At 41.8% G+C, this 23,941-nt stretch overlaps 1 protein-coding gene across 4 annotated transcripts in view; it reads left to right on the plus strand.

Moving 5' to 3' along the window:
• Nucleotides 1–23,941, plus strand: part of LOC149225580 (butanoate--CoA ligase AAE1-like) — a 278,498-nt gene that overhangs the window by 138,666 nt on the left and 115,891 nt on the right. For 3 of the 4 annotated variants that reach the window (XM_089377167.1, XM_089377166.1, XM_089377165.1), the window contains one exon: nucleotides 5,968–6,195. In XM_089377167.1, coding sequence (XP_089233293.1) covers nucleotides 5,998–6,195 — 198 coding nt within the window. In that variant the 5' untranslated portion in view covers nucleotides 5,968–5,997. Of the gene's footprint in view, nucleotides 1–4,176; nucleotides 4,283–5,967; nucleotides 6,196–23,941 lie in introns of all 4 variants that reach the window. The other variant, XM_089377168.1, reaches the window with a different exon arrangement.

Consider the following 23,941-nt stretch of genomic DNA (forward strand, 5'->3'; position numbering starts at 1 on the left):
GAAGATCTACCAGGATAAGTAGATCCCCTGAGCGATACTATCCTTCATTATATTATTTATTGTTGACTAATTCTGGTGAACCCGAATGTTATGAAGAAGCAATGTAGGTTGAAAGCAGGAAGAAGTGGGAGGTAGCCATGGAAGAAGAGATGGACTCCTTAATGCATAACCAGACTTGGGACTTAGTCAGGTTGCCTGCAGGAAAAACTACATTGAAGAATAAATGGGTTTACAGGTTGAAGGAAGAAGATGGACGAAAACAAAGGTACAAAGCTAGACTTGTGGTGAAGGGGTTTGCATAGAAGAAAGGTGTTGATTTTGATGAAATATTTTCTCCTGTTGTTAAAATGACTTCAATCAGAACTATTTTAAGTCTAGTAGCAGCTGAAGATTTGCATCTTGAGCAGTTAGATGTAAAGACAACCTTTCTCCATGGGGATTTGGAAGAAGAGATATATATGCAGCAGCCAGAACGATATGAAGTGAAAGGAAAGGAGAAACTAGTGTGCAGGTTGAAGAAGAGCTTGTATGTCTTAAAACAGACTCCAAGATAGTGGTATCTAAAATTTGACAAGTTTATGTCTGAACAAGGTTATACTAGATGTCACTCTGATCATTGTGTTTATCTGAAAAAGCAAAATGGTGGCATCTATATTATGTTGTTATTGTATGTAGATGACATGCTTGTTGCAGGGTCTAACATGCAGGAAATAAATGTGCTCAAAATAAAATTGGCAAATTCATTTGCAATGAAGGATTTGGGAGTTGCAAAACAAATCCTTGGTATGAGAATAACTAGAGACATGAAAAATCGTAAATTAACATTGTCTCAGAATGAGTACATACAAAAGGTGTTGAAAAGATTTAATATGCACAATGCAAAACCAGTTAATACACCTTTTGCTAGCCATTTCAAACTTAGTAAGGAAATGTGCCCAAAGACCCAAGAAGACATGGATTATATGTCTAAAGTTCCATATGCAACAGCAGTTGGAAGCTTAATGTATGCAATGGTCTGCACAAGGCCTGATATTGCACATGCAGTGGGAGTTGTAAGCAGGTACATGAACAATCCAGGAAAGGAACATTGAATGGCAGTGAAATGGATTCTCAGATATTTGAAAGGTACCACAAATCAAGCATTATGCTTTGGTGGTTCAAACATTTCCCTACAGGGATATCTTGATGCAGATATGGCAGGTGACAGAGATAACAAGAGGAGCACTACAAGATATGTATTTATTGTTGGTGGAACAGCTGTCAGTTGGGTTTCAAAAATCCAAAGTGTTGTTGCACTTTCAACAACAGAAGTAGAGTATGTTGTTGCTACAGAGGCTAGTAAAGAAATGATTTGGTTACAAAGGTTTATGGGTGAATTGGGTAAGGAGTATGATATGGGCACGTTATATAGTGATAGCCAAAGTGCCATTCATCTTGCAAAGAACTCAGCATTTCATTTCAGGACTAAACACATACAGCTCAAGTACCATTTCATATGATCAGTGTTGGAAGATGGAGAGTTGAAGCTGGAAAAGATAAACACTAGCCAGAATTTTGCAGATATGCTAACAAAAGTTGTAACCGGGGAGAAACTGAGAACATGTTCAGTTTCAATTGGTCTTCAAGGATGACGATGAAAATGAGAAACAGCTAGGTCCAAAGAGGAGTCATTGTCCAGTAAATGAAGCAACAGTGGAGTTGCTACAATCATTCTCCAAGTGGGAGATTGTTGTGTGTGGAGCATGATTGTTCAGAGTCTTTGTTTCAGCTGGATGTATACCCCAGGAAGTTTGTACACCCCTCCACGCGGGGGGGACTTCCCCCCCCCCGCGGGGGCCTATCCCCCCCGGTTGGGGGGTCTGGGGGCTCGGGGGCAGCGCTCCCGAAGCTAAAAACAGATGTAAAATTGCCTTGTAAAAGTATAGTAATTTCTAGTCAATCTGGGCCGTTCATTAGGTGGATGATCTGACGGTAGAACTTACGTTTAGTTTAGGGTTTTTTGCTCTAGAAGGCAACCCCTCTCTTTGTATGAGGGCATTGTATTTGAGGCTGTGTAATAGATGTGTATTCTCTGAGCGAGAAACAGAGAGGTGACACTGTGAGAGAAAAAAGAGGATATTACAGCGGATTTGTTGTAGGTTGTGTCTTTTCATTTTGCTGGATAATAGAAAGGAAGAACTGGCTGTTTGGGGTGGACGTAGCCCAAATTGGGTGAACCACGTATATCTGTGTCTCTCTTGTTTTATGCGTTTTCTGTGTTTATATTTCTGCAATATTTTGTGTGTTCTATTGTTCCGTAATATATAATTTTCTAACACATGGTACAACTCCAAGCAAAATCTCTCATAATTGGTGCCTAGAGAGCTGCTTGGCCTGAATTGCAGTCCTCCTTCCAAAAATTCCAGTTGTAATCATCTCCCATGTTCGTAGAAACAACAATAAAATAGCAGGCCAACTAGCTAATGAAGGGTGTTCTTGTTCTGCTCCTCCACTCAACAGCACTTGGGCTGATCTTCTGGCTTACACGCTGAAAGAGGATTGTGTAGCCTTGGCAAGAGCAAACACTTCTTCCCTGTATTGGGTGAGAGGGAAGTGCAAGATGGGGTGAGGGCATGACCATTGTCACCCTTGGCAATGAGTCAGGTCAAGGCACCATGCTGCCCCTCACTCACTTGCCAGCACATGTTCTCTGCCTGTCAGCTTTGGTTTTGATGGCAATTAAACCAGGTGACCTCCCTCATCTCAGCCCCTGCTTGTTCGTGGATGATACTTGGCTTTCTTCTGCTTCAGATTATGATGGAGACTTCCTTCCTCCGTCCATTATTCTCTAGCTGTAAGGCTTTTTTATCCCCTCTGCCTTTCCTCTGATTTTTCAGTAGTGCAGGAAGGATGTTTCCTTCCCATCTCTAGGTTGCTAGATTGGCTCCATTGCTAGTTCTTGGCAGGGTCCATTAGAACACTCGTCTCTTCTTACAGCCTTTAGTTTCTTCCTCAGTTCAATCCTCATTGTTCCCACTCCCCCTCGCATCCCCTCTTGTCACATCTCCTCCTCCATGTTACAGCTATGACTAGGCACCAAGTGCAGAGCTGCCAAGGCAATGGAGGTCGGGACTCTCAGGTTGGTTCATGCGCATGCTACAGAGCTGAAGCCTTAGCACATATATTTTCTAATCATACTTCTTCGGAGATACAACAGGTGGTAATGGAAGCTGAAGAGGAGGTGGTTCAAGAGCAAGACTGTCGCTCAGATTCGGATGTATTTGCTGAAGTAGTGGCCTAGGTTTTAGACACTGGGCACACCAACGGCCACTAAAATCAGTATCTATATTCTATTGAATTTTATTGGCAAATGAAGACCCTCTTGGGCATGGCTCTCCTAGAGCAAAATGATGCCAAGGACAAGATATTGTTAATGATAGATGAAATGCAGCTGTAGATAAAGGCTCTGGACAGCAGATTGGAGTGCGTCAAGGTGGGCATGGCACCTGGTTCTGGTTCAGGAATCAACAGGAAAAGTGCTGCTGCTCCCATTGAGGTGGATCCCCCTGTCTCATTCCTAGTTTTTAGGATGTCTAGGCAATCATTGGCTTTTTAGTTTTTCCAGTTTTTACAGGTCATATAGCAAAGGCAAGCTCTGCTATGTCAGACTTAAGTGTTCGCTGGTTTAGACGTAAGAAATCTATTTACTTTTGTTTAATCTTGGACTCAAAAACTATTTGGCAAAAGGCTTACTGTTCTGCCAATGGTCCAGTTTCCCTAGTGGCAGACCAGAGGCCAACAGTAACCTTCTGATTAAGTAATTTTGAAGATTATCGATGAATTTAGCTTACAAAAAAAATACAATCTCGACAGCCATTTGGACCCAGGAAAAATTCTGCAGTTGATTTGGGAAATTAAGAATAAAAAAGAATTTAAATTTATACAAAAACACTATATTCTAAGGAAAAATGAAATCTTTCACGAAATTTTACCATACACAAATGATACTATATACTAAGGCCATGAATTTTGGACTAGTGCCCGGTCTGTTAGTTGTTTACTGTGAAATAGGGTTGAAAAAAATGAGTGCTTTTATTTTTCCTGTCTTCTATACACAGGCTATGGGGTCTAGTGAGAGTGGCAAGCCAAAGTAGTGTCAAAATCAATGAATCAATTTCACTAACATTTTACTTGCAGGTCCGAGTCAGACTTAGAGGGGTTGATTTGGCTCAGTCTGATGAAAGAGCAGACTCAGACTGAGTAGATTTAGAAGAGTTCTATAACAATTGCAACATGAAAGCAGGTGTTTTCTCTGTTTGTCAAGGAATCAGTTTACCATAAACTAAGTAATTCTAGATTTTACTCTTGTACTGTTTTCTTTCACATGAGAAAAGAAAAATATTAATCCCCAACGAAAGATTTGGTTCTCTTTTGCTAAGAAATGATCGATTTTGTCTATTGCCAAAATTAGTCTTTCTTTCTATCCATAGAGGCTCATTTTCCCCTTTTAACATGAATAAGATTCTTTATGTTCAGAGATGGTAAATTTTGACTGTCACTATTGTTAATTTTCTAACCCTAGCACCTGGTTAATTACTTCCTAGCAGATCAGATTTAGTGAATAATAACATGGTTAGAATTTTAACAACTATAATCAGCGGAAGCAAATTAAGTTCCAATCTCACAATCACATGCACACAAGATTAGATTTTTGCCCTTCAAATCAGTTCTTCATTTATTAAATTCAGAACTTACAAGGGCTCCCTTCCTAGGATAATGGCCCACTGAGGAAAATACATACAACATGTATTTGGAACTAATCCAGTTCATCAAGTGGCAAGCCCTAGATCTGTCCTTCAATTTGCTTGCCTGATCCGAATATCCATTGCTGCTCCTTGCACCTTCCTCGAACCTGGCGCACTTGAATGAAAGTCTTTCTCCGCCCAATCATTGAGATCTCACTCTCACTGTGTCATGTGCTCCAGATTTCTTGTGTGTTCACCCTTAGCCTAGCCTTCCATTTATATGTTTGAGTTATTCATTGAATCCACAACACTAATCTCCAAAATGATTGACAGTTGAGATTAGATCTCAACATCACTTGAGATCAATGATTGAGATTCATTTAGTTCACTCATGCAAATAACATCTGCATTTCATTAGATTAACTCTCTTTATCTTATAAAAAGGAATTACTTTAATAACTAAAGCAATTGCTATGGTTAAGGGTTTATTAGGTGACTTCCACACACGTAGACACTTAGGCCTGTGCAGAAGACTGAAGTACCTACCCGAGCTACAAACATCAACAACTATAAGGATTGCTTTGCTTTCATTTAGAAATTGGAAATATTGTCAAACTTGTAGAGGATAGGTTATCTTTGTATCCAAACGTTAAACTTTGCCCATTGATCTGAGAAATATTTTTCTCCAGTATGGAAATGTAACACATTTTGAAAGGACTTCAGCTTGGGCTCCATCCTTAGGTACCCATATCCGTTGGCTGTCTAGTGAAAAATGTTTTCCAATAACTCTAGCTTGGAATCCATGTAGATAACCTAGGGAACTCATCATGCAGATTCAAGATAGAAGTGAACTAGTTTTGAAATAGCAACTAATGCAATCTTTGTAACATATCAAGTCCAAAGGGGCATTTGGTCTTTCGGTAAAAACATAAGAATCTATTTAATAATTGCTTAATGAACAAATTGAGAAGTAACTTGCCTATTGAAAATTCCAATGTGCTTGGAAATTTCCAAATGCATAAAAGAAATTCTGGGCTACAGGATTAATTGCCCAAACTGACTATTCTCATTTGAAACTAGAAATTGAATATAAAAAAAAGTTGACAAAGTTTTGAGGTTTCTTTGTTAGGTGTTAGGAAGGCATTTAGATTTCTTTATATTCTTCTATCATGCCTATTTTCTGTCTTAGAATTATTGGCCACCTCCCGAGTATTATTTGACAGCTCTATTCATTCTTTTACAGGACTTGATCTCACAGAGGAGAAATTTAAAAATGGAGAAACTTAATCGTTGCCCAGCCAATTACGTTCCTTTGTCTCCTATAACTTTTCTGGAGCGAGCAGGCAGGGTGTACAGTGAACATATATCTATCATATACGGTTCTGTGCAGTTTACATGGGCAGAGACTTTTGACCGTTGCCTCAGACTTGCTTCTGCTCTTTCTTCTATTAATATTTCAACTGGAGATGTTGTAAGTTGCTCTTCATATCTAGAAATGTCTTTACATTGCACATATCCCAAAGTTGAAAATGTTAATACCATGTCTGTTCTAAATTCTCATAGTTAATGGGGTGGCATCTTGTGAGTGATTATGAGTTCAAATTGTGTATCGCTGAGCTTAACTGACCTTGATTACTTGTCTTTCTGAAATTTTGTCTTTCCTTGTGTTGTAAATGTTTAATCATAATATTGGCTGCCCTTGAAAGCCTTATTTCTTTTTCCTAGTTTATTTGTAACAAGTCCAATTTTCTGCATGTATAACTAAGAGGAAAACTTCCTTAAAACTTTCATGAAATGTTATTACCAAAGCAATATAGTTGCTTTATATTTATAAATAGAAAGCCATCCAATTTATATGGTGACAAATTGAAACACACATTGCCTCTAGTGAGTTGAATCACCAAAATCCCATTATAGGCATTTTATTTTCCTAACAATGTTCAAGTAATATTGAACTGGATGATGTATAATAGAATACATGTAAACATCAGAACTGACAGATTCTTCTGCAAGCCTCTGCATGCATATATCCCTTTACTACCCTTCAAGTATTTTGCACATTTTTCCACTTTATCTATTGTTTCATGCACATCATATTTACTCCCATGTGTTTCTAAACTCGTCTTTGATGATGTCAATGGTCATAGAGTTATACACTTGTTACTGTGACCTCTTGACAGACAAGGGGGCACAAATCCCTTAATATTTGTTTCCGAAATGTATATGCATCCTGTTACCGCTCAAACTAGCAGGGGACCTAAAGGGGGAAATGCTAGACCAAGAGCAACAGATGGAGATTTAGCCTACTGTCACCTCAGCGAAGGCTCCCTTCTATTTACGGACTTTCACCGATGGGAGGAGACTCTGTATATTATGGAGTCACCAATTGAGGACAAATCAATGAAAGGATGTGGAGTGACCCAAATAATCCCCTTCCCAGAAGAGTTAGAAAGATAGAGCTTGCTTTCTTTCTAAGCAAGGTACAATGTCTTCTAGGGAAAGGAAGGGAGGATTTGAGGGTTAGGTTTATGGGATATGACTTGTGAAGGAGTTTCCCAATCCCTAAAATCCTTATTGAAATTGGTATCTTGGATGGTTCTTGAAGAATTGTCTTTCAAAGGAATGGGACCAAGTGGACTTAGTCTAAGGTAGGAGGAAAGAGTATGGCAACCAATGATGCTTACCCTAGACAAGGTGGGGGAAAGGATCAAAAAAAGAATTTTCACTTAAAGGTATTGAATTGATCCTATGAGGCACTAGCCTAGAATTTTCACTTAAAGGTGTTGAATTGATCCTATGAGGCACTAGCCTTGGGGATGCTAGGGAAAAGTTTGATTTCAGAGCTAGGGCTTGGCTGGATTTTCTCACAACTCCACCATCGGAATGACCTCAAATTTGGAGAAGGTCTTGAGGAGACACCAGCACAGGAGAGGCTAGGTGACCACCTCTTGGTAGATCAGTGCCTTAGTCTTGGGAGAATGGAGTATATGATGAATATGAGTGAGGACTTTTGATTCGTGGTCAAGGAGGCCTCAAGACTACTTCGCTAGCCTTTTAGGTCAAAGGGAAGCAATCTTGCAACTTTTATACTTCGATGTGCGAAGGAGATGGTTTATCAAGGTCAATTTGTTAATGGAATTACCCCTAGGAGATTTCATTCACATTACATCGCCATTACATTGAGAGATGTTATAATAGAGACAAAATTCCACAATTAAAGCAATAAATGCATGTAGCAATTAGCCCTAAAAATAGAAAAAATTCCAGTCCAATGTATATGACAAAGTAAAACAAGAATAACATTAAAAGCATGTACTTACATGTAACAAAATATATCAAACCATCCACAATTGACAAGAGAGAAGCTCCAAGATAAGATAGACCAATATCCACACATCAAAATTCATCCATAAAGCTCCAATTCATCCTTTAGAAAAAGTGTGAAATTCTCAAGAGAGAAAAGATCCAATCCCAAGTGATGATGAGATAATGAACTCTTCTTGGTTTTATTTGTACACTAATGAGGAGTTCGAATTAGCCTCCTTGGCCTACATAAGCCCCAAAAATAAAATAATGTTCTAATAATCTAACTTTTGGTGACAAGCCCACCAAACTAGCTCATAAATGAAAGAATAAGCCTCTCAAGAGGTCAAATAATAATTTATGCATGTCGTAGGGCCCTCTAAGAGGCCTAATGAGGTCCATGGGTGCCATAATGAAGAGTAGGATCCTCAAAAGTGATGGACAAGGGGTTGGCCCCTTGTTCTCCAAACAATAAACTTGTGGTGCTCACAATGGGTGTGGAGGCACATCAATAATCTCATGGGTCTCCAAAATGAGTCGAAGATGCCTATAGATCATCTGCAAGTGCTTTGATGATGATGTAGGGGATGCCACATCGTCCTACAAGTCTTGGGTCAACTGCCAAGTGCATAATACATCTATGGGGCTGGCTGGGCAAAAAATGAACCAGGTGCATCTTCATCGTCCAATGGAAGTATCTCAAGCATCTCTGACCATCCTCGGGGATCTATGGAGTGTTCTCCACTGTTGTGGAAGCCCATGACTCTCAATGCACACCCTACATGTGTCAATGTATCCCTCTGGAGGATTAGGACCCCGTATAGGGAGACCAAACCCAAGATCGAGACCATATGCAATCCTGCATAAGATCCAATGCGTCCCCTAGCTTTCTAGTGCAATAAGTCATTAGAGAAATTGAGTAAGTGAGTTTACCAATCATGGACCACAGGTGGGGACTTCATAATGGCTTGCCCTTCCACAATGGGCTTTAGGATGTGCCAATGTCTCCTAAACTCAAAATGGGGTTAACCAAGAATCCTATTAGGTGGTTTCTACTTCTAAAGGGGATAATATATTCAAGGTACATCCTTCAAAATGTGGTGGCATGTGATAGATAGGTGAATGAAGTAGGGAATGAGAAGGGGGCATCCCTGGGCCATATGCTAGGGTACAAGGGTAGCTAATAAAAGGGAAGCCCACACATGGGTTTATAATGTATAGGAGGGAGAAATCGTGATAAATGATGTTGGAATTTCTAAGTCTAACAGTTAGGAACCCTCCATGTACTTTCTAATTTATTCCTTCCTACTTGTTCTGATTAATTAACAAGTTTTTACCATTAAATAGTGAAAATAAACATAGGTACATGCTCAACACATTATAGATCATCAACTGAAGGAAACAAAAACAAGCACACAAATGACACCATTATTTTTGGACTAATGTCCTCGAAAAAACCTAATGTAGGAAAACAGATGCAGCTATCTGAGGGTTCGATTTATTAAGCAATTTCAAAATACAATCTGGGTGCCAAATCTGGCTCACCCAACAGAGAAAAATCTCGGCAGTAGTACCTCTCCTTCAGAGACAGATGCTCTGGCTGAAACCCCAGATAAACACTCTGGCAGCTCCTCAGCTCCAATCTGCCCCACGAAAAAACTCGGCGTCAGCCTCTAGGGACTGTGTCAGCCTCTTTTGCCCTCTGCGTCAGCTTTTCCGGTAGTTCCCGGCAGTTTCGGCTGTTCCTGGTAGTTCCGGCTTCTTCCCTCTGTGTCAGCTTTCCCAATAGTTCCGGCAGTTCCCGGCAGTTTCGGCTGTTCCTGGGAATTTCAGCTTCTGCCCTCTACGTCAGCTTTCCCAACAGTTCCCGGCAGTTCTGGCTCCTGCCCTCTACGTCAGCTTTCCCAGTAGTTCCCGTAGTTCTCGACAGTTCCAACTGTTCCCGGCAGTTCCGGCTTCTGCCCTCTGCGTCAGCTTTCCCGGCTGCTGTATTGATCCTCTCGACACTATCTTTGCCTCTCTGGTTTTGTATTCATTGCCCCTCAGCTGCAACTCCAGATCACTCTCCCAACTTTCTCAGCAAACCCAGCCCCAGAAAGTCGAAATCTTGATCTCTTGGTGTGTTCTCCAAGTGACCCTCAAGCCTCCTCTTATACTTTTCTCATTGACAAATCAACGGCCGAGATTAAGTCCCTAATCAACGACTAAGATTAGATCTGGCTTGATCCATGACTTTTGGACCATTCTAACACAGTTTTATATTAATTCACATCAATATTTTAATTCCCCTAAGTTCAGATTAGGGACTCCATTAAAAATATTAATTATTTTAATATCTCCTAAACTATTTATAATCTACCCAAACCCTTTCTGGGTATTGGGGATCTCATGTGCCTTAGTGTCTCCACCAAATTTCGTGGCTAGAGCACATCCAATGCTACCCCAAATCAACACTCTCTCTTAGCGAGGACTGTGCTCTAGCAATACTCCTTATTGAGTATTACTTTGATCATCCAGCATCAGGGACAGACCTTCTGTCCATCATCTGTACTACTACATCTTGTACTGCCACCCATGGCTCTGCCACTGCCACTGCTGCATCTGTATGACAGCTACCTCTGCATCCGTGCTACTGCCCATGGCCCTGCCACTGCCATTGCTGCTTCTGCATTGCATCCCCTCTCATCATGTTGCATCGTGTTGCCCATAGCACCGCCATTGCTAACTGTTGCACTGCAACTCAGTTACTGAGAAGTAAGTAACCGATCTCCCAACTCTGACATCTCTGTCAGGCTAGAGAGACTCTCGATGCTGAAGCTTCCTCTATTGCTGATAAGTGCTCCCTCTCTGACCTCTGCGCTACTACAACAACTCCCTGCATCTATCACCGTTGCACACCTCTCTGTGCCATCTTGCACTGGTACAACACTCCCGTGCCTCTCACACTGTTGCAGCCTGCTAGCCTCGCGCTGTTCGGGGAATCTTGCACTGTAGCTCTTTCTGTTGCTCCATCCTCATCCGTCTCTACCGACATCTGCCAGTCCTGCTACTCCTCTTCGGGGCTCCTATAGCTAGGTATAATCCAAGAGGTTGAGTACCTCGAGGATCGTGCCCCTCATCTTTTGTAGTCCTCTTGACTACAGCTCGATGTCTCCCCATTTTCGCTCAAGTGGTGTGTGCACACTCATGGCACAGACATCGTCTGTCTCCACTTCCTTGTCTACCCTTGCTGGCGTTGCCTTGTTCTCAGAAGCCTCTCCCTTGCTCTTCTTCCTTGGACACTGGGTCGCATAATGACCCAGCTCCCCACAATGGAGGCATTTGACCTTGGAGAGGTCCTTCTTCTTCCACTTTTCTTGCTTACCCTCAGATGCTAGGGTAACATCCACCTCCTCCTCCTTCTTGATTCTAATCCTCTTGCTGCTGCTTCCCGTCTTGGTTACCCTCCTGATCTCTTCTTGGCGAAGAGCTGCCCACATTTCCTCCCAATCTGGAAGGGTTGCCCTGCACAGGATGCATTGGAAAAACACCTCCCAGTCTTCTGAGACTGCATTCAGGGTTGTTCTCAACATCAACTCTGGATCTGGTGTGGCCCCTATGGAAGTCAGCTGATCTCGAATCTCCTTCAATCGACCGAGGAAGGTGTCGATTTGTTCTCCCTTCTGCATCTGGTATGACCGCAGCTAATTTTCTAGGAGCATCTTCCTCTGCACGGAAGTATGCTGATACAACTTGGTCAGGGCCTCCCACATCTCCCGTGCTGTATTCTTCTCGGCAATATGTGGTACTATATGATCCTTGACCCCGTCAAGAATGATACTCTTGGCCCTTGCCATTGCTTCCTCATACTTGTCATTGTCAGCTGGGTCAACTGGGACCGCTATCGTCTTCAAGGCGAAGTGCTTGACACGATTTCTGTCAAGTACGGATAAGATTCTAGCCTTCCAGACTACGAAGTTTGAGGCTCCGTCTAGTTTGTCCTGGTCTCTTACTCCGTGTAGTGCCATTCCGCTACTCTTCTACTTCCCTCTTGGAAGTTCTCGATGTGACTCCCTCTGAGCCTTGATTTCCCTCCTGGAAATCCTTCTGCCGATGTCGAGATGCCCCCTACTCTGATCGTCTGTGCAACCGCACCACTGATCCAGATTTCTCGGCTAGAAACCCTCGGTAGCAACTCCCTCCTCCTTGGCCTTGCCCTGTTAGGTACTGTTTTGATAAAAGTACCCCACCAGCTCCACTCTCCGACTTATCCACAGCCTCCTAAACCTCAGCAACCTGAAGGTGAGAGCTCCTAGGCTCTATACAGTCCCAGCACCAACAAACTAGCTCCCTAAGCCAACTGTGTCAGCCCTCCTGCACTCTGCGTGAGCCTGTCTTTGCCTCCTCAGCCTCTGTGCAACCTCTTCTTGGCCCGAACTTGATGACCCAGGCACTGCATCACCCCTTCCTTGTTGTTTTGCTGCTAGGAACAACTTCTATCACTCGAGACAACTGTTTTTTGCAGCTGCCTCTCTGCTCGGCTGATGTCCTCGGTTCTCCTGTGATCTATAACCACACTCTGATACCATGTTGGAATTTTAAGTCTAACAGTTAGAAACCCTCCATGTACTTTCTGATTTATTTCTTCCTACTTGTTCTGATTAATTAACAAGTTATTTACCATGTAAATACTGAAAATAAACACAAGTACATGCTCAACACATTACAAATCATCAACTGAAGGAAACAAAAACTAGCACACAAATGACACTGTTAATTTTGGACTAATGTCCTCGGAAAAACCTAATTTAGGAAAACCGGTGCAGCTATCTGAGGGTTCGATTCATTAAGCAGTTTCAGAATACAATCTGGGTGCTAAATCCTGCTCACCCAATAGAGAAAAATCTCGGCAGTAGTACCTCTCCTTTGGAGACAGATGCTCTGGCTGAAACCCCAGATAAACACTCCGGCAGCTCCTTAGCTCCAATCTGCCCCACGAAAAAACCCGGCGTCAGCCTCTAGGGACTGTGTCAGCCTCTTTTGCCCTTTGCGTCAGCTTTCCCGGTAGTTCCCGACAGTTTCATAACAGGCGCTCCCCCGCAAGGAAGAGTTATGTCAAATCTCCCACAGTGACCTGATTATAGACTAGTTCAGTAGAGTAAACTTGTACGACGTGCCACGTGTCCCTGTTTCGACTTTTGGCTCTGAAAAAGATATACAAGAAACTACAGTCCGTCCTCTTTCTATAGCTTCTTACAAAATTTCAATCCGATGCTTAGAGAGAAAGTTATGGCTATTTTGCCCAGGTCACCTGTTTGGAATGTAATTCAGGAGTCTGCAAAAAGACCAACTTCCTCAGATCATATCTCCGCAAATATAGCACGAAAAGCTCTGAAATTCGGACCCGAGATTCAGCGCGACGTCTTCTCAAATGCTTTTTTTTTAGCTTTTGAAATGTCGTAGAAAAAAAAGTTCTAGCAAAAATGCCACGATGACCTGTTTGGAGCAGCGAAACCCTAGAATCTAGCTCTGATACCAAATGTTATGAAACCAACTCAAGAAAAAGATAGAAAAGATAGATCAATGCCTTAAAATTCAGCCTCTTCGAGGGGGCAACCTCCTTTACATTACATAAATGAACAATTCTTGGATGATCAAACCTCCTTTCTATATATAGGAGTATAAGGAGGCACAACATAACCCAGCTGACCTAACAATAATAATATAAAGCCACAAAAATAACAATAGAGGGATTCTATGGGGCACAGTAATAACAATATGGGGATAATAGGGGCACAACAATATTAATAAGGGGTACAACTACAATAGTAATGGGGTAATCACTAGTATTATAGGGACCCAACAGCGCCCCCCCTGATCCTGCTCCCAATCCGCGCTCTGAGCGGGAGCGACTCAGGAGCGGGTCGGGAGCACGGTCCCGGTAAAAAAATTTGCGCTCCCTACCAATTTCGGGAGCGGATTAGGGAGCGTTTCTCCCGTCGCTCCGGGAGCGAATTTTCCGGGAGCAGTTGGGAGCGAGAATTTTATAACCCGGGAGCAGTCAGGGAGCGATCGCTCCTGACTGCTCCCGGGTTATAAAATTCTCTCCCGGAGCGACGGAAACGGCGAGTGGGAGTGATTTACGCGGAAAAAAATTTCTGCGGGTAAAAAAATCGATTTTTTTTTTATAAATTGAGGGAGGGAGGGGCAAAAGGGTTTCATTGTGATTGTGAGAGTTGAGTGAGAGGCTCATTTGAGAATCTGAGATTGAGAGAGGGAGATTGAGAGGGTGAGAGTGAGGACTAAGGAGCAAGGAGAGAGTGAGACTGAGAGAGAGCAAGGAGCAAGGAGAGAGTGAGGAAAGAGCAAGGAGCAAGGAGCAAGGGGAGATTGGACGCATTTGAGGTAGGTTCGCTGCTCTACAATATTGAATAGAATGTTTAGCAATTTTTTTTTAATGTTTATTAAATTATTCCTAATTTCTAAATAAATAAATAATTTTTTCTCTATTTCGGTTTCCCATTCCCATTCCCATTCCATTTTATTAAATTTTGCAGATTCAAAACTTCAAATTTCAAACATCATGGTTATATTTCTTGGCATTTTCTTCTTCTTGGTTTCTTTTCTGGTTATTATGGTGCTGGAGAGTAGAAAAAGGAGGGTTGAAAATGAAGAAGGGGATGAAGAAGGGGGACAAAGTGGATTTGATGAAAACCCCGGTGAGGAGGAGCTGGAGGAGAGTGAACATGATTCAGCTCAAAAAACTAAACAAGACCAAACCCCATTGTGGAAATATGTTAACAGGCCTGAAGCAGGGAAAGGGGGTGGAACCACTAAATTTTATTGCCCCCATTGCAACAATAATTACACAGGTTCATACACCGGTGCTAGAAAACACCTTTGTGGGAAAATGCCATGGGATGGAGATAAACAAATAGGAATCAAAACTTGTACACGTGTGTCAGCAACAGATAGAGCCAAATACATAAGGGAAGAGGAGGAAGCCCAATACAAATCTAAAAAATCAAAGGGTTTCTTTGAACCAAGCTTACAATCACATTCACAAAGAACTCCTTCAGCATCCTCCTAAGGCAGTGGATATGGGGGCACAGGGTCACCAGGTTTAAGGCGTAGAACCATATCAGATTTCCTTGATGAAGGGTGTAGGAATGATGTGGATTCAAAAGTTTACAGGTTTCTCTATGCATGTGGGATACTATTCAATGTTCTTCGCTCACCTTATTGGCACGAAATGGTTTCTGCCATAAATGATGCCCCTAAAGGATACAAGAGCCCTGGGTATGACAAGGCAAGAACCGTTGGACTTGATCATGAAAAAGCAAAAATATCACATTCTTTGAATAGAATGACAAGTTCTTGGACTGACCATGGGGTGTCCATTGTATCTGATGGATGGACAAATGTAAAAGGCAAGCCATTGATAAGTGTTCTTGCTGTGTCTGTTAGTGGTGCCATCTTTCTTTCAGCATATGATTACTTAGACAAGTTCAAGACCGCCATCAACAATGCAGAACCATTACTTGAAACAATTGACCATATTAGGCCACACAATGTCATCCAAGTCATTACTGATAATGCTCCTAATTGTAAGGCAGCGGGAGCAATTATTGAGGATAAATACCCCAACATATTTTGGTCTGGGTGTTTGGTTCACACATTGAACCTTTTGATGCATGATATTGTTAAGAACAAAAACGAACATTACAAATGGATTGGTGATTTGTACAAGAAAGGCAAACAAATGATAAAATTTATTACAAATCATAGCAATACCTATGGCCTTTTCTGTAGTCACTCAAGATTGGAGTTGTTGAAGATTGCGAGGACTAGATTTGATAGCTATTACCTCACCTTTAGGTGCCTTTTGAAGGTAAGAGAGTCATTGGCTAGCATGGTATCAAGTCCACACTGGCAGGTATTAAAGGAAAGGGCTACAAATGTAGCTGATAGGCAAGGTTTTGAACTGGTGGAGGAGGCCGCTCTTGATGGTATGTTTTGGGCACGTGTGATGCAAGTATTGGATTTCACCAAGCCCATTTATCACATGATTCGGTTTGCAGATATAGATAAACAAGTGATTGGCGAGGTGTATGAGTAGATGGATACCATGTTGGGGCAAATAAAAGATATTGTTCATAACAATGATCCCAACTTGTACAAACTGATTCACGATTGTGTGTGTGTATGGTGGGATAAACTTAATGTTCCACTACATTGCTTGGCATATATCCTTATGCCAAAATACTACTCTACATCTTGGTTGGGCCAACTTGCACCAGGGCGTGGGGTTAGGACCAAACCCATATAGATGAAGAGGTATCTAAAGGATATTTGAAGCATTAGAAAAGTTGATACCTAACAGGGAGGAATGTGCTAGTGTGCGTCTTGAAATAGGCAGATACTTCAGTGGCACTGGTTTGTTTGGTACCTTCCATGCAATGGAAGACAGAGACAGATTTGATGCTCTCACATGGTGGGAATCATATGGCGGCCATGGACTTTTGCCAAAATTGGCAAAAAAAGTTCTCTCACAGGTTGTAAATACTTCTTCTGCAGAGAGGTGTTGGAGCACCTACAGCTTCATACATAATGTGAAAAGAAACAGACTCAATGAAAACCAGGCAGAAAGCTTGGTTTATGTGCACTACAACTTGAGGTTGTTGAGTCATTACTGTGATTGGGCTTATGAGGATCCAACATATAAAATTTGGGACAACCACCCAGAGGATGACAATTTGGAGGATGGCACTATACATCTTGAAGAACTGGAAGAGGAACTTATAAGAGAGGAAGATGAAGCAGCAGCCATGCCACCTCCACCATCCAGTAGCAGTGCTCGAGTTCCGAGTCTTGTTCCTTTGCTGTCGCCACCTCCATCTACACCCTCACGTGGAGGGCATGTGCCTTCTAGTTCTGGTCGTCGGTCTGTGCAGGAGACTCCTAGAAGACCACCACGACCTGCTCATACATTAGACACTTCTTGTGGCAAGGGCCACATGTAGTAGTAGATAATAGATTTACAGTTTACTTGTCTTTTCTAGTTTCTATTAGTTTTCATAACTGTTGAGTCTTGACTCTTTCATATCATAATGATAATTTTTGTAAACAATATATGACTATGACAATGAAAGTTTGAACTTTGAAGTTGGCAATTATAACTCATTGGTAATGAATCTGAATTATGAATATGATGCTTCGTGAAAGTTGTTTCATTTCATTTCATAATTCATTTTATAACATTTCATTTCATGTTAACAGTTAGATATTATTTCTTGTAATGGTTAAACTTAGCTTACAAGTACAACTTTGGTGATCAATGATGATAAATGTTATATATTGAATTTTCAATTTTGAAAGCTTGAAGTTGAAACTTTAAGATTGATGAATCATGATTCACGAGACTCAATATGTTGTAATATGTGTGTTACTAATTGTGGACGTGGTTGATGAATATTATAACTTCTAGATGATTGATGTTATATGGTTCAATGATCAATCTATGTTTTTTATATTTAATTCATCATTCTACATGTTTTTGTTGACATATATGTATCAAAATATAATATATATATATATATATATATATATATATATATATATATATATATATATATATATATATATATATATATATATATATATATATATAAAAATCGCTCCGGGATTCACTCCCAAACCGGGAGCTTTTGAAAATGTCACTCCCGCTCCTATTTTTGCTCCTGCTCCCAAGTAACACTGCTTCCACCATTGTCCTTATTATTTACGTTATGGCTTATGGCCTTCATCGGGTTATGATTAGCAGGAAAGGGAGATCGACGTGATGGAGAAACACAAGTAGGTTGCACATGATGATTACACTAGAGAGGGGAGACTATGGAGTGAGCAAAACCCTGAGGGTGTGTCCAAGGAGGAAAAGATGGGCTTTTCCTTGACACTATACTCGAGAGGGGGAAAGGACTCACAGTTACTTGAGATCATATGACCAGGGGTGAGGGAATCACTTGATGAAGACCCAAGATGATGACCAATAGGAAAAAGGGAGAAAGAAGTATTGTATTCAATGGGTTTTGCTTTCCCAAAATCATAATCTAAAGGCTCAAGTGATTTGAACATAGAATCATACTTAGGAGAAGTGGGAGCCTTATCAATTTCCTTAGTATCAAAGATTGGGTCTCTCCTAAAAGGAAAATTGATCACTTCCAACTACCCCTCTTTATGCAAAGGCAAATGAAGATTCTCCTTCCTAACAGTATCAATGGGTATGTCATTGTAAGTAGTACCTGAGGGGAAGGGAAGATCAATCTCATCCTCACCCTCCTTGTCGGTGTCATATATGGGAGCACAATCAAATTGAGGACCAACAATTTCCTATTTCTCCTTTTCAATGTGGAAATAATCTTCAATATCATTGTCCATGGGGCTACTGGGATCATCTTTCTCAGGGTTTTCAAAATAACATTCATCGGGACTATTATCCTTGAGAAAAGTAAGGTTGGTCTCAATTTCACTTTCCATAAACTCATCCTTCCTAGCACGTGTCCTAAAAATCATCATTTTCATCATGTGGACCCAAGGAGGACTCGTCTTCTTGCTCATTACCTAGATTCTTAATGTCTTGATGATGTTCGATGAAGGCTTCCTCTTGGATGCTTAAGCAGGGTGAACTTGAAAATGTCTAAGAATGCCATCAATGAACTCTTCAATAGATGAGATACTCCTAGGTTCATGATCATGCAACCATGAGTTATGACCACCGAGAGATCCCATGAACAATAACATAAGGACATCTTGGTGAACAACCTTCTCTCTTGAAGCATGTGCATTAAATATTTCTATGTGGTCAATTATGGAGAGTGGATCACCATCAAACACGGACACCCCATGTACTATCCTTCCTGCGACATGATTAGGATGCCTAGGGATGCTAGCAATGTCCAAAGTAGGAAATTTATCAAAGGAAGACAACCTATTAGAGGTATACATGAAAAATATGTAGGAGTTGCGAGGGTGAAATTAAATATACCTAGAAAAATACCTGCTTCACCCTTCAAGCATCGACCGTAAAGTTCAATGAAGAACTAGAGCTTCGTTCTTCCAATGGAGTCGCCAATAATGATATGTCAATATGTCGTATGGGGAACAAAACACATGTTTCGTGTCCCCAGCAATGACGCCAAAATGTTATTGCTCAAACTAGCAGGGGACCTAAAGGAGGAAATGCTAGACCAAGGGCAACAGATGGAGATTTAGCCCACTATCACCTCAGCTAAGGCTCCCTTCTATTTACGGACTTTCACTAATACGAGGAGACCCGGTATATTATGGAGTCACCAATGAAGGATTAATCAATGAAAGGATGTGGAGTGACCCAAATAATCCCCTTCCTAGAAAAGTTAGGAATATAGAGTTTGCTTGCTTTCTAAGTAAGGTACAATGTCTTCTAGGGAAAGGAAGGGAGGATTTGAGGGTTAGGTTTATGGGATATGACTTGTGAAGGAGTTTCTTGTTGATTTCTGGTAGCATCGGATGTGCTCTAAGTCTCAAATTTTGCAGGGAGGCTTAGACACATGTATTCTCCAATACCTAGAAATCGTTTTGGGAAATTCCACCCAGAGACAGTTTTATTAAAATAATTAATTATTTTTAATGAGACCTTAGGTCTAAACTTAGGAAATTAAAATAATTAAAGGGTATTAATATAAACTGTGGGTGAAACTTCTAGAAGAAGTCAAAGATCAATTCAATATGTTCCTAGCCATTGATTAGATTCTAATTTGGGTTGTTGATTGATCAACGAGAGGATTATAAGAGAAGGCTTGTTTGGCACTTGGAAAAGACACACACAGAGAGATCAAAAGTTCGATTTTTTGAAGTAGAACAGCTGCCGGAGAGATTTTCGATAGTGATATTTTGCAGTGAGGAGCAGAGATAGTATCCGGAAGAGGGAAGTTTTCCTGGGCTGGAGAGTACAAGGCAGAGAGGGTAGAACGACGTCCAGAGAGAGGCTGACGTTGGCCCACGCAGAGCTGATGCAATGGCAGCTCAGAGCCTAGAGGAAGATCAAATTCCTGCTGAGGAAATCGAGTTTTAGAAGCCGGGAGCCGGGGTGTGAGATTGGGAGGCTAGAAATCGAAGTTTCTGGGTAGCAGAAGATCTGGAGGAAGAGCAGCGCAATCCCCAACTGAGGTGATGCAGAGATTGTGTAGGGTTGACACAAATCTGCGCAGAGGCTGATGTAGAAGGGACGCAAAGCCTCCTTCTAGCCAGATCAAGGTCAGATTCTTCCAGTGACAGAGTGAGATCATCTCACTATTCGTTTTGTTTAGTTTCTCTCTGTATTAGATAGCCGATTGGGCTTCCAACGAATTGTACATAGATTTACTACTGCATAATAATAAAAACCCTCAAAGCTACTGCACCAGTTTTCCCATATTGGGTTTTTCTGGGGACATTTTTCCAAAAATAACTGTGATTGTGTTGTATCTTTTTCCTGTTCAGTTTCTTGTTTCGGCATATTATTTTAAATAGTGAATGTTGCAGTTGTATTTACTTCGATATTTACCGTAGAACACAGTAAATAACTTGTATGGATTAACAAGTAGGAGAAGTAACATCAGTTTGCTGCAGTAGGGATTCCAGGTTTAGGAATTTTCACATGGTATCAGAGCTGCAGGCGAAACAAGAGAGCAGTGCTGGAAGAGCCCATCGCTGAAGGAAGAAGGGAAGTCGAAGTGCTGCATAGGCAGCAAATCCAATCCCTAGAGGGATTGCACAGTTTAGGCCAGGAGAGCGAGATTTTCGTGGTAAATCTCTCTCTAAGTGAGTCGATAGAGAGGTAGGATTTCCAGATCGAAATATGTCAACGATAGAGGGAGTAGCGTAGCAGTAGCTTCAACGAAGTGGGGTTTCTAGTGTGATGTAGTTTTCTGCAGGCAGTTGTCGGGCAGAAATTCATCAGAGGGAAGAGAGAGACACGGTAGAGGGAATTCTTCCTTAGAGGACTTCCAGCCAAGGAATCTGAATTCTTACTAGTTGAGCAGGAGCGGAGAGGGGAAAATATACAAGCTCCAGAAGGGAGTGCGTAGGCCAGTCCAGTGCGGCGTAGAGGAGAGAGGAGGCTATTTGACTTTTTCATTTGGAAGAGATGGTACGGGGCATCCAACTATGTGATCTGGAAGGCAAGGATGTCATGCCTTCTGGATGAACATTTTCTCAAAGTCTACATCGACAGCGTGGTAGCTGAACCCACAGATCCAAATCAATTCAAGAAGTACAAGGGAGAAATGGTGAATAAAAAAAGAATGATCGTTGACAGAGTGAAGGATCATATAGTCTATCACATAGCTGACAGAAACACTGCCAAGGAGATGTGGGATGCATTGTCGACGTTGTATCAAGGATCTTCTGAGCAGCGGAAGATTTATTTGGAGCAAAAGATGAGATCTACGCAAATGCAGAAGGGGGAACACATTGATCTGTTCCTCACGAAACTTCAAGAGACTCGAGATGAATTGGCAACTGTGGGGTCAACACCTCAAGGTTTCAAGGTGGTAAGACTAGCCCTAAATTCAGTGTCTGAGGAGTGACAAGTCTTTGTCCAGAGCATCCTGGGCAGGGCGACTTTGCCAAACTGGGATGAGATGTGGGCAGCTCTTAAGCAAGAGGAGTTGAGGAGGGACTTGGTCAAGTGTAAACTTGACGGAAGTAGCAGCAGTGGGCTGAATCCCAAGGAGGAGGAAGAAAATGCAACCCTTGCATCCAAGGGGCAGCAGGAGCAATGAAGGCGGAAGAAGGACATTTCGAAGATCAAATGCTTCAAGTGTGGTGAACTCGGTCACTACACAACACAGTGTCCTCTCAGGAAGAAGGACAAAGATGAGAAGCATGATCCGAAGGTTGCAGCCGTGAAGATCGAGGAGGATGAATTTTCCATGACAGCTGAGATACCTCCAGGAGGGAGGTGGGTTGATTTAGAGTTGTAGTTCAAAAGAGCTATAGATGGGCAGGATCCTTGAGGAGCCCACCTCTCGGATCAATTCCTTGCTACGGGAGCCCAGAACAGAGGTAGCAAGATGGACCGGGCCAGTTGATGCAGAGGAGTGTAGGAGTGACAGTTGCAGTGGCTAGTAGCACTAGAGACTGAGCAACACAAAGCAGAGTTGGCAGTAATGCAGATGGCACAGAGCAGAGGTACACAGCAGTGCAGAGTCTTCAGAGGGTCAGTGTAGAGACTAGCAGCAGTCAGACTCCAGCAGCGAGATGCATCATACTGAACACCAGTTCAGTAATTTGGGATGCTTTTCCATTTTTGATACAGTAGCAGCAACAATTGGAGAATGTTGCAGTGCAGATCTAGTTTGCAGCAACAGTGCTAGCAGCAGCGCGGATGCAGAGTTGAGAGGGAGTTGCAGTACGGATGCAGTGTTGACAGTGGAAGGGTTAGCAGCAGTACAGATGCAACATTTGCGCAGTAGTTGGTGGATAGGATGTCAGACATCAGCAGCGCAGAAGGAGATGTTACAAAACAAAGTGATGCTTTAGCAGGTTGCATTGCTAGAGCACATTCCTTGCTAAGAGGGAGTGTTGATTTCTGGTAGCATCAGATGTGATCTAAGTCTCAAATTTCACAAGGAGGCTTAGACACATGTATTTTCCAATACCCAGAAATAGTTTTGGGAAATTCCACCCGGAGACAATTATATTAAAATAATTAATTATTTTTAATGAGATCCTAAGTCTAAACTTAGGAAATTAAAATAATTAAAAGGTATTAATATAAACTATGGGTGAAACTTCTAGAAGAAGGCGGAGATCAAGTCAATATTCTCCTAGCCATTGATTACAATCTAATTTGGGTCGTTCATTGATCAACGAGAGGATTATAAGAGAAGGCTTGATGAGCACTTGGAAAAGACACACAGAGAGAGATCAGAAGTTCGATTTGCTGAAGCAGAACAACTGCCAGAGAGACGTTTTATAGTGATCTTTTGCAGTGAGGGGTAGAGAGAGTATTTGGAAGAGGGAAGTTTTCCTGGGCCGGAGAGTTCAAAGTAGAGAGGGCGGAACGACGTCCAAAGAGAGGCTAACGTTGGCCCATGTAGAGCTGACGCAGTGGCAACACAGAGCCTAGAGGAAGATCGAATTCCTACTGAGGAAATCGAGTTTCAGAAGCCGGGAGCCAGGGTGTGATATTGGGAGGCTGGAAATCAAAGCTTCTCGGTAGCAGAGGATCTCAGGAAGAGCAACGCAGTCCCCAACTGCGGTGACGAAGAGACTGCGTAGGGTTGTCACAGATCTGCACAGAGGCTGATGTAGAAGGGACGCAGAACCTCCTTCTAGAGAGATCAGGGTCAAATTCTTCCAGTGACAGGGTCAGATCATCTCACTATTTGTCTTGTCCAGTTTCTCTCTGTATCAGATAACCAGTTGGGATTACAACGAATTGTACTAAGATTTACTTGTGAAAATTCCTACTACTCGAAGGAACCCCTACTGCAGAAAATCTGAATCTACTTCACCTACTTGATTTTTTAAATTACATTCATCAAGTTATTCTTCTAAATACTGAAGCAAATTACTTTTGCATCCTACACTAATTAAATATTTGATCTCATGAAACAGAAAACAGAGCAAAGAACAAGATACATAGGACACTTATTTTTGGACACAATAGTCCCCAGAAAACCCCAATGCGGTAAAACCGATGCAGTAGCTTTGAGGGTTTATTATTATGCAGGAGAAATATTTGAATACAAATCTAGGATGCTCATCTAGCAATCCTTTACAGAGAAAATATTGGTTGAAAATCTGAGTGAGTTTTACCTTACTTCACCCGGAAGAATTCCAGCTGATCCGGCACAAGACTGGCTAACCCTGTCTATTTCTGCGTTGGCTCTGCATCAGCCCTGTGTCAC

The sequence above is a fragment of the Pinus tabuliformis genome, chromosome J (assembly GCF_031772625.1).
Source record: "Pinus tabuliformis cultivar Carrire ecotype Pingquan chromosome J, CPIR1, whole genome shotgun sequence".
In the NCBI taxonomy this organism is placed as follows: Eukaryota; Viridiplantae; Streptophyta; class Pinopsida; order Pinales; family Pinaceae; genus Pinus; species Pinus tabuliformis.